The sequence below is a fragment of the Erpetoichthys calabaricus genome, chromosome 1 (assembly GCF_900747795.2).
Source record: "Erpetoichthys calabaricus chromosome 1, fErpCal1.3, whole genome shotgun sequence".
NCBI lineage: Eukaryota > Metazoa > Chordata > Cladistia > Polypteriformes > Polypteridae > Erpetoichthys > Erpetoichthys calabaricus.
The window spans coordinates 167,342,063-167,353,990 of record NC_041394.2 but is presented as its reverse complement, the minus strand read 5'-3'; the positions used below and the strand labels follow the sequence as shown (position 1 = coordinate 167,353,990).

Genomic DNA, 11,928 nt, shown 5'->3' with positions numbered 1-11,928 from the left:
ATTTTATAAATAATATTTTGAAAAAAGAAAAAAATATTTAGTGGTTCCAGTCCTCTCCAGTTTTCTTGATTTTTTTCCAAGTATACATTTAGAAGAATTTTTCAGACAGTAACTCAATAATACAAACAGGTGCAGAATGTCTAATTTTTCATTAACCAGAAGAATTTACTTCTTTTTGGCATATTAGGTTATTATTGTATTGTTTGTTATGTGGATATTCAATATCAGTGCTCTGTGTGTATAAATACAAATCCTCCAGCATGGAAGAACATTGTGCTTGTTCCCTCATTTCTAAAAAAACGGTAGAACCTATCTACATAGGATGAATTTTAAATCTAGTCACTCATTCATTCGTAGAGCAGTTCTGCATTTTCAATCGATGTCAGCTCCAGACAGTTGAGGGTTCACAAAAGCTGATTAGACTCAATGACCTAGTATAAACCACAATATAAACACAACATCAAACCTTCCATTGTCAATGTCAGTCTACATGACTCACCCTTAGAAGGAAACTGAGTGATACCATTTTGAGGGGAGGATGTTCTGTATTCTAAATGGCCTTGGCATCAGAGAAACAAACACCCTGATGTCAAAAGGAGATGAATGTATAAGTGCATTGAGTCTGTTAGGCCTCATAATGGTTCTTGGATTTCAAGGGCCAACACCCTTGATTTGTGGTAGCTCCCAAGCCAGTAAAGCCAAGCATCTCACTTTCCTGCTCCTCAGTCAGGTGGCAGTGTTTATGTGAATGGAGTTGGTAGGTTTGCTGAAAGGGCTAACCTCTTTGTTTTATGATTGAGTTGTTTTCTTATTAAGCATTTGCAAAGACGATTATGTGCCACATTGTATTGTTTGGAGCCAGTCTGAGATAAACAAATCTTGGAAAGTAGATGGATAAAAGTATCAGTCTGTATAAAACTATGGGCCCCGCAAAAGTAGAAGTTCCTTCTCCTCAAAATTTTCTGCGGAAGCATTCAAAAGAGAAGAGGTTACCTCAGAAGAAGCCCTTCAAATATGCAGATCATGAGAAGAGGAAACCTCCTATACCACCCAGACCCGAAAACCCACTAAAGAGAAGCCCAAACAAAAAGAATTTTATTGCCAGCAATGCTATGGAAGTCATGAAGGCAAGTCCAAAGAAGCCCCCAGTATGCTTTGTAGATTCCAGGAAAGGTGACAGGCATCTTTTGGAAACCTCAGGAATTCCAAAGTTTATTAATAAGAAGGGTTATGGGGAAATCCCTGAATATATTGTGAAGATCAAGGAGAAGAAGAAAGAATATGAAACTTACTTAAAAGACCAATTTTACAAAGCAAGGCCAAAGCAGCTCCATGATGAAGACCGCCAGAGGCTACTTTATGGTCTCAAGAAGAACTGGGAAGAGCTAAATCGTCAGTATTTGTGTCTCCCAGTGCTTATTGACACAAACCGTGTTAAGCAGCACAAGCAGAGACTGGAGCATGCAATGGACCAACTCGAGAAAGATATCAAAAAGGTTGAGGAGGAGCCTGTGATCTACATTGACTTTCACTAATGTGGCATATGGTATGTTTTTAGAGCACAGTGTGCATGAGCATGTTCATCAGGAAAACTACACTGAATCTTCTTAGCACATTATATGTTTTCCATTGTTGTGAGAGAACAATTTTTTTTAGGCTGACATGTTGGAGATCTTTTGAACTATGAACTACTATAAAAGAATTCTAGAGCATAGTCCTTAACAAAACATAAAAGAAATGATTCTCCAAATTCATATGCTCCTTTTCTCAATACTACCTTGCTTTCTGCTGTGCCCTTTTACCTTCCTATCACCCCTCTGTTTGTAATGTAGTCAATTTTGAATTTGAGTGATAAACACTATATTGGAATGTAATCTGAGTGGAGTTAATTATTGTATTTTCAATATGATGTAAGACCTATGTTTGAAGTGACATATTCCAGTCTTCAAAAACAGAAGAGGACAACATGACCAATGTCTCCTTTGTTTCATTGTGTGACATTAAGCCACGGTTTTGTACTTATGAAGAGATATTAGCTAATATGTTAGTAATACATGACATTCTCCAGTGGTGCTGCCTGATCTAGAGGAGGCCAGGCATTTCAAGAGTATTCATGCCATGCCTGGGTTGCATTAACTTGAGGCAAGGAGTTCTCCCCAAATAAAAGTTTGATTTACTGTGCTCACTGTGCCAGGGTATCCTTAACTAAGCTGTTGAATGAAGATAGGCACATACAGATATATGAGGGTCACAGAACATAGTGGAGGTGAGGAGTACCCTCAGTAATTTAGACAGATTCCTTTAACTACAATCTACAGTTTGTGTCAAAGTACATGTTGGCCTGTCCCCCTCCCAATCAGTATTGCCACGTTTATGTAGTTCTATATTTACATTTTACATATATTTATTTGGCCTACAGCTTTATCCAAGGTGACTGAGAACATTTATGATACAATTGGTTATGTTTCTTTTGGTTTTCCAGTTGGAGCACAGGCAGGTCAAGTGACTTGCTCATGGTCACACAGTGTCAGTAGTGGGATTTGAATCCACAACCTCCGAAACCTTGACCACTACACCACACTGCCTGTTTTCAGTTTTGTCCTGCTGTTTGGGGTATGTCTTGGCTCTGTCCATGCATAAACGGACACACTCTGGTTTCTAGATGTGAGATACCTGTTCACAATGCAGGTAACTGTGTTAAAACTGTTAAGGTCCCATCAATTTTCAGTTTGGATCACATTGTCCAGTGTGAGAAACCAAGTGAAACAATGTTCAAAAGGTGACCATTAAACCTGAAATGCCACTTATAAACAACTTTAGCCTTATTCAAGGTGATGGTAATGGCAGCTGGTATTAACATTCAAGAAAAGTCTTAGCAGCAGAGATTTCACATAATTGCTTGGACACCACATTATATCTCCATGACTCCACCATGAACCATGCTTGACATATAACTTAGCTCTGGACCACAAATGGAGTCTCTGTGATGGCATTTTCAGTTTAAACTCCACAAGTAGAGTTAGTATTTTCTGCTGGTTGCCCATGAAATCTTTAGACCCACACTCAATAGAGTCATAGGTTCATAGACTCATAGGTTCAGAATTGCCACATTGTTATTTGCATGTGCTAATCAATAAGCAACATGTCACCACTCTGGTGCCATGATAAGTGTGCATTACTGTCTTTCCTCGAACCCTCTGTCTTCCTCACTTCAAATAAATACCTCACCTTGAAGACATCTATATGTTACTGTCCAGTCAAAGTAGTGTAAATATTTTTGGGCTTTTCTTATATGTCACTAGTTTTAACCTTCATGTACAAACTTTAGCCCTAGAGGGAGAGCACTAGGTTCCCTAGTATGTATGGCACAGGAAGACAGATTCAGTTTAGCAGTATATGGAAATGTACTTTGAAGCAAAAGTCTGTCATGGGTTGTTCTCATTGTCATTTCTTTCTTGTAAAACATGAATGCTGTCTGTTGCATTACATGTCCTGAATGGTGGAATCAGACTGTAGAATGAACTCTTCTGCACTACTGAAAGGTGTAACTGCAAAGTTTATAGTCTGATCTCAGTTCAGTAAGACAATGGCTAACCACTTTACTTGTACACTCAGAAATGTTTCTTTGAAATATTGTTTAAACAAGGAGACAAAGTGGGAAGTCTGCCTAGGGAGAACAATTGTTTTAGTTTTAGGGCTGTGCCCCTTTCTATTTTGTGTCCTCACACAGAGAGGTAGACCCAGGGCCCTTGTGTTAAGAATCAGCATCTTACTCAGCTAAGCTATATGCTCTTGTTCAAGTGATGGGTCTCTGAGTGAAGCTTCAAGGGTGTCGTATTATGCAGTGGTCTTTCTCTTTCTTTGCCTCACTATTAATTGTGACAGTTCTTTTCAATAATCAGAAATGCAGCATTTACAAAATTAGCATCAATGGTAACAGATCAGATGTGATACACTCAATTAAGTGTTTTCTTTATCTAGTAATATGGCCAATCCTTTAAAAGATTTATGTATTAACAAGGGCTCTGATCCATGGTTTTAGTTTTTTTTCTTTTTGTTTTTTGGTTTATAAGAATTATTTATGAATGCTTTGATATCACTTTTTTTGCCAAGTGCTGCGTAAGTCAATGGTATGAGAAAACCTCTACATATGATGTACCATTTTACTCATCTTGATGTCTAATTAGGCAAGATGTCAAACTTATTAGTGTTCTCACCCTATTTTTGGCCATTTTTTAACCATATCTCATGCAGGAAATTACACCCTTATGATAAACAGTAAACCAATAGGTGTCTTTACCAAAAATGATAAGAAGGACTTAAAGTTATGCAGGCCACATCAGCTGAACCCAGGGGTTCACCTTTAAAGGGATATAACATGTTAAATTTACTCCTTTTCACAAATCTTCAAAAAAAAAGGGTAATTGATAATTTTCTTTCTTATTTTCTTGTTTATTTACCATTTTGTATTGTCTTCCTAAGCATTTTGAGCAGTTAAAAAGGGCTATATACATGTAATTAATTAATTAATTATTATTATTATTATTATTATTATTATTATTATTATTGTTGTTGTTGTTGTTGTTGTTGTGGTTGTTGTTGTTAATTTTGTTAATTATTGTCTGTGTGATTTATATGTTCAGACAAAGGGGATAGTGACCCCTGATGCTTCAACTGAGGGGATTGTCTTTGGCCTATATAAGGCCTGAGATGCCTCAGCTAAGTACTAAAGCAATAAGGTCCTGATTGTGTTGTTTGGCTCCCATTTCTTCCTGGGTTTTCTTAGTCTTAGTGTTTTCATGGTTTTTTGTGGACAAAGAATTTTATGGTTCTTCTCACCGTTTTGAAATGTATAGGCTATTTTTGAGTTTCATGGCCACTTCAAGTGTTTATATTTAGCTTGTTGTTCAATCCTTAACTTGAGTTTTGTGGGCTCAAAATTCATAACATAAGTGACACTCTCATTTAATTCTATTCAGTATGGGATTGTGTAAGGCATAAAGCAGCATAGACAAGGGTGCCAGGGCACCACAAGCTAACTCATATACTCATACAGAGCGAGTTTAGAATAGTCACTTAACCTGCACATCTTTGGGGATATGTGAAAAAGACCGTTTATTAGAGGGAAAACCAATACAAACATGACACAGGGAGAACTTGCATACGTAACATAGACAACCTACTGGTGTAGGATTCATCCAAGACACTGGATTTTTGAGGTGTCAGCATAACCCACTTTGCACCCTTAACTGAATAAGTTATCCAGAATTTAGTAGAGCTCAATGAAAAAAGCAGAATGGCAGGCAAAAGGGCGACTTGACCTCAAAGGCTACCCTACAAAGAACAACGTAGGTGACACCATTTTTCTTACTTTTGTTTAATCACTTCTTTTTTTTTATTATTAATTTTATTGTAATCATTCCATACATATACATCAATTTTACAAAAATTAGGATTGAAAACAAATCAAACCCCACCCCTGAGAAGGATAGCATGGCCAAAGGAGTAATACTTAAGGCTTGTAAACATGCCTAAATTATTGAGTTTAATAGGGCAAAAAGATAAATGGAGAAGGAAAAGAAATGCGAAAATAATTATTTCTTCTTATTCTAAAATATTATTGATTAAATCCTGGCAGATTTTGAAAAAATTCTGTACAGATTCCCTAACTGAGAATTTGATTTTTTCCAATTTCAAATAATATAAAACATCGGTTTCCCACTGACTTATTAGAAGAGAGTTAGGATTCTTCCAATTTAACAAAATCAGTCTGCGTGCCAAAAGTGTAGTGAATGCAATCACCGTTTGCTTGTCCTTATCCATTTCAAATCCATCTGGAAGAACACCAAACACAGCTATTAGTGGGTTAGGAGGGATTGTGAGACCAAGGCTGTCTGAAAGGCACTTAAAAATGTTGGCCCAAAATGATGTTAATTTGGTGCATGCCCAAAACATGTGACCCAGTGAGGCAGGAGCTTGGTTGCAGTGTTTGTATGTTGGATGTTTAATCACTTCTGCTTTCTTTTTTATACCTGTAGGCTAAGGAATCAAATGAGACCACTCCTCCAGTCTGAAGACAGAAGGGTCAGTACATGTGATTCCTTGCCACACTATAGTCTTACTAGTTTGGGCTTCATTGTGGAGCATTGTGCTCCCTTCAGGGAAAGATGCTGGAAAGAACAGTCACTTTTGCTTGTTCTCCTATTTTCCTGTACTTGCAATAGACTGAATGAAAATAGTAACATCTTTTACCAACATTGAGAGTTTTTCATCCATAACAGCTGACATGTTGTTGCTAAATACTAAAGATCTCCTTTAAGAGCACTGGAAAGAACTGTCTTCATTATACTTCATTGGCCAGTGCCATGAGGTCAAGGACAAACTAGTTGGTTTCCAATAACATTAGAATTAGATGTGATAGTTAGAGGAGGAGAGAAAAACCAATGAAAAGAATAGGGAAGAGTCTTTACAACTTTCACCACATCACGCCAGTCTATTCTCACCCCAGATGTGTGTGAGCGGTTGGTTTTGAGAACATAAATATAATTGTCTGGTTTCCTCAGGTCAGAGGAGACCAAGACTAATCATTACTCAAAACATCACAACGGTGAAAAGCTTATAAATCTCAAATATATATATCTCAAAGACAGCATCTCCTGCAGTGATGTGAGTCCATATGTCAGGTAACAGAACTGGGTAAAAAGCTTCATATCAATACTTTCTGTCCTCACTTCAGTGACTTCAAATGCCTTCTTATCTATAGTATATAAAAATCATTACGGGGAATGAAATAATGATTGCATACTTCTTTATTAAAATTGTTTCAGCCATCATCCCTGTGTCCAGAGTATGGGAGACTATTCTTGCAAATGCAGATAGCCTGGCAAGTCTAAAGGGCACACACCCAACACTTAATGTGCCTGTCAATAAATTATGGCCAAAGAGGTCCTGGGCTGTGGAAGCTAAGAACCAACACACAAATTCACATCTGTGGTATACCACCCAGGGTACATCAGTAAGAAATGGAATCATACTGGATGGTCATGGGTTGCTTAGTCTTCATATTTCACACCATCTCAAAGTGTAGTGTGCGCTTAATCTCTTGATTTGGTTTCTATAGATAAAACTATTGTACTGTTTCCATGTGTGCACTGTCTATTCAAATAAAATTTATGAGGAATCTCCTAAAAATGCAATATTATTTTAGTTTAGGGTCACTATGACTGAAGGAATCATATATATGACACAGGAAAGAGGCAACCTTTGGAGAATGTGTAAAGTATCTTCATTTCACCATCTAGTGCAGACTTCAAAACTATGAAGAGATGTCTACAACTTATAACAAAGTTCATAAATTGGGGAAAGTCTTTTTGGAGAATGTTTAAATCCTTGAGTTATTCGTGTATAAGTGTACTGCTTTCCTCCGTATGTAAAAGCAAATAAGCATCGGCGTGTTTCAGCCAATGGTATGCTGAACAGGGCTGAACATAAATCTATTACTGTAAAATATTTTGCATTCTATGGAACATTTGTGAGCAGTGTATGAGGACTGGGAACTTCAGCTGGCCAATCTTGCACTCATTATCTCTTTTCCTGCTCTTAAGTCGTGCACTAATCTCAGTTTAGACTTGTCTGCTTTTGAGACTGACAGCAAAAGGGGTGTTACAATCACTTCTATTTGTACTAAAACTCCTGCTTCTATGATACCCGTAATTGTCTGAAATATTCCTTCCTCAGCCTCTGGCCTTACAGGATACAGCATCCTCCATGGTAGTTTACCATCCAGGTTTAATCCCTACCATTACAGGATTAGTTGATTTTGCAAGCCATACATCAGTTTCATGTTTTGACCAAACTCTATTTAGTATTTTTTCTTCCATTCCTTTCCTCAACTCTTCCTGTTTTTCCTCTACTACAGTACTTCCATTGTTGCATATGTCAAGGCTGACACCTGTACAACTTTTCATAGACCTTTCATTACAATAGAACACCAGATTTTTATGTACTGATTATCTCCCAGATATGACATCAAACTGCATCTGGCCCTGAAAAGTGGTCCTCCAACTTGCAGGGAAAACTTGGGGGTTTCTAGCAGGATTGGCACTCCAGCCACCGTAAAAAAAAATCACACGGCTCTGAAAGTGCAGACAGGATTTATTTCTGCTCTTCACGGGAGTAACTCTGCTGCAGCCGCAGACAGGAAGACTGCTCACATTATGAAGGGTATGGGGGAAAGCCCTCAGGGTTGTCATCCCCAGATGAGTCAAAACCGTTGGAGAGCCAATAGGGTCAGGCTTGTTGGGGGTCAGAACTGGTGTGGTGCCAAGGCGTTGCCCACTGCAAGGAAGCACTCGGGTCCCAATTTGAGGTGGCCCATCCAGGTAGGCATATAGAATGTCTTGTCTCTTTGGCATGATGATCATCTTCCTCTGCTGTCGGAGGAGCTTTGTAAACTCTGCATCTCAGTGTCAGCATTCTCTGAGGTGTGCAGACCTAGGGTTAGCCAGATCTCTGTAGGTGGTACACCTTTTATTGGTTTGGTCACTCTGATGGCTGTCATACTCCGGGAGTAACTGTGTTGCTGGGGCGGATTGGCTCCTTACAATGGTGTCCAATGTCACTCCTTTCTACAAGCGTATTATGAGACTCAGATTAAGGCACTCTCTGGGTGTCCTGTCTTTTGTCTCAGTGTATACTCCAATGGCGGTGAGGGAGACATTCAACTTCACTTGATGGTTGAAGGGTGCCCACAAAGTGACCCTTCTCTGGTCATAGGTGATTTTAATGCAACCACTGTCAGTGACAGGGCTGGCTAAGATATTGTTTTGGTCCCCATGGGTCTGGTGACTGTGGTGAAAGTGGCTCCATGTTCCTTGACTTTGCAAAAGGTCATGGGTTGCAGATCGCTGGATCCTAGTTCCAGCACCCTGAGCCGCATCGTTGGACTTGATAATCCAATACTGGTGGTGTAGTGAAGGAGATCAATCACATTCTTGTGGGCAGACACTGGAGGCTCTTACAAAACTGCAGAGTCTACAGAAGTGCCCAGTTTGCGAATTCTGACCACAGACTTGTTTCTGCTCTGATGATTCAGCTTAGGTCCAGTAGGCTACAGACTACTAGGAAAATGAGGCTGGACCTGGCCAGACTCCAAGATCAGGCTGTTTATAATGAGTTTGTACACAGTTTGTGTGAGGAACTTACAGACTTGGATGTGACTTCCAATCCTAATATAATGTGGGAGACCTTCTGTGACAAGACCCTGAAGGTTGCTAAGGGTTGTATTGATGTTGTCAGTGTTCCCAGAAGGAGATGTTTCATCTCGCAGGGCACCCTGGATATAATCGAGAGGAGTCGCAGCGCTTGTCTTGATGGCAACTCTGGTCTGTACTGGGAACTGAGAATGATGGCTGCAAGGGCTTGGAGGGCAGATAAGGAGGCATTTGTTAGAGGAAACTGTGAACAATTACACACCATTTATGGTCTTCTGACCCACGTCCAGCTTACAGAGGAATCCTCCAATTAGCTGTGAACCACCCAATCTCATAGAAATTGCACAGATTGTGACCCAGCTGACAGTGGGGAAGGCTGCAGGGATCTGGGGTGTCCAGAGTAAAATTCTCCAGGCTGGTGGTCAGTCTGTTCTCCTGGCATTGCAAGCAAAACTTTGCTTCAATTTGGGAGACAGCCTTCATCCCAACTGACTGGAAAACGGAACTTGTAGTCCCTAATCGGAAAGGGAAGGGTGATCGCCTGGATTGCACCAACTACAGGGGGATAACACTGCTCTCTGTGCTGGGTAAGGTCCTTGATAGGGTCATCCTCAATAAGGTCCGTTATCACTTGCTCACCTATCAGTGACTTAAGCAGTCTGGTTTTACACCTAAGAAGTCTACCATTGACCGTATAATTGAATATCAGCAGAGTTTCTTTGCAGCCTTTGTCAATTTTTGTAAAGCGTTTGACTCAGTTGATCAAGCTGCCCTGTGGGACATACTGAGGGTTCACAGGATCCCCTCAAAGTTGCTGAATATCATGGCCGGCCTGCACACTGGTGCATGTCAGTGCTGTATAGAGTGGAGGCAGAACCTCTGTGTTTTTCCCAGTTGATTCTGGGGTTCATCAGTGGTGTGTTGTGCTACTACTCTGCTCAGTGCTTGCATGGACTGGGTGTTGGGCAGGGTCGTGAGGTCCAGTGGCTGTGGGGCATCTGTTGGTGAAGTGAGATTCACTGATCTTCACTTTGTTGATGACGCTGTGATCTTTACAGAGTCAATGGAGGCTCTGATCGGGGCTCTCGAGAGACTGAGTGAGGAGTCTGAGTGTCTGGGCTTGCGAGTGTCCTGAATAAAAACCAAGATCCAGACATTTAATAACCTCTTAGGCACAAGATTGAGAGACATGGACACTATCCAGTGACCTGAGACGAACACTGGACTGCGTCGGTACTGTGTCTCTTTGGAGAATCCTTGGGTGCCCTGGTTTGACTTTGTTTCGAATGAGAGGTTGCTCACCGAGTCCTGAATGAGGCACATTTGCCTGCATTACCTGCATTGTGAGGGAGCATCAGTTACGGCACTATGGCCATGTGGCATGATTCCCCGAGGGTGATCCAGCTCACAGGATCCTGATTGTTGAGGGCCTGAGTGGCTGGACAAGGCCAAGGGGACTCTTACATAACACCTGGCTGCAGCAGATAGTTGGACATTTCTTATGGGTGAGACTGGACCGCATGTCTGCCTTTGGGGTTATCAACTCGGATCCCCAGTTGTTTTATTGTGTGGTGGGTGTGCTAATGTGCTATACCAGTGCATGCTCCCCAACCTTGTAAAAATGAGTGGGTTGACTGTTTCTCCATTGCACCTGTTTTACTGCTTTTATCCTAGGGCCCAGTTCTTTCTCTTAATATCCTGAGGATACAAGCAGTGTCACATGTGGTATTGATTCTGGAACCCTACACCACTTAGAAATAACCTCATTTTTGTCTATCTGCATAGCAGCTCCTTGCTTTCCTAGCACAATGAACTGTGAAAGAAGCTACAGCCTCTAGAGAACCTCCTGTAGCACAGTAAGCCAATCATTTTCTAGTTTCTGGTCAAACTATGAATCATAAATAATTGTACAATGATGTTCTAAAGATAGATAGATAGATAGATAGATAGATAGATAGATAGATAGATAGATAGATAGATAGATAGATAGATAGATAGATAGATAGATAGATAGATAGATAGATAGATAGATAGATAGATAGATAGATAGATAGATAGATAGATAGATAGATAGATAGATAGATAGATAGATAGATAGATAGATAGATAGATAGATAGATAGATAGATAGATAGATAGATAGATAGATAGATAGATAGATACTTTATTAATCGCAAGGGGAAATTCACATACTCCAGCAGCAGCATACTGATAAAAAAACAATATTAAATTAAAAAGTGATAACAATGCAGGTATAAACAGACAATAACTTTGTATGATGTTAACGTTTACCCCCCCGGGTGGAATTGAAGAGTTGCATAGTTTGGGGGAGGAACGATCTCCTCAGTCTGTCAGTGGAGCAGGACATTGAAAGCAGTCTGTTGCTGAAGCTGCTCTTCTGTCTGGAGATGACACTGTGGATGCAGTGGATTCTCCATAATTGATAGGAGCCTGCTTAGCGCCCGTCGCTCTGCCACAGATGTTAAACTGTCCAGCTCCATGCCAACAATAGAGCCTGCCTTCCTCACCAGTTTGTCCAGGGGTGAGGCGTCTTTCTTCTTAAAGCTGCCTCCCCAGCACACCACCACGTAGAAGAGGGCGCTCGCCACAACCGTCTGATAGAACATCTGCAGCATCTTATTGCAGATGTTGAAGGACGCCAGCCTTCTAAGGAAGCATAACCGGCTCTGTCCTTTCTTACACAGATCATCAGTATT

The 11,928-nt window shown here is 40.3% G+C and overlaps 1 protein-coding gene across 1 annotated transcript; it reads left to right on the top strand.

The window, feature by feature from the left end:
* Nucleotides 1-890: 890 nt before the first annotated feature.
* Nucleotides 891-1,535, top strand: LOC114646196 (enkurin-like). The gene has a single exon (XM_051926270.1). It carries the CDS (start codon nt 891-893, stop codon nt 1,533-1,535), a length of 645 nt encoding a protein of 214 aa, XP_051782230.1.
* The last annotated feature ends 10,393 nt before the right edge of the window (nt 1,536-11,928 follow it).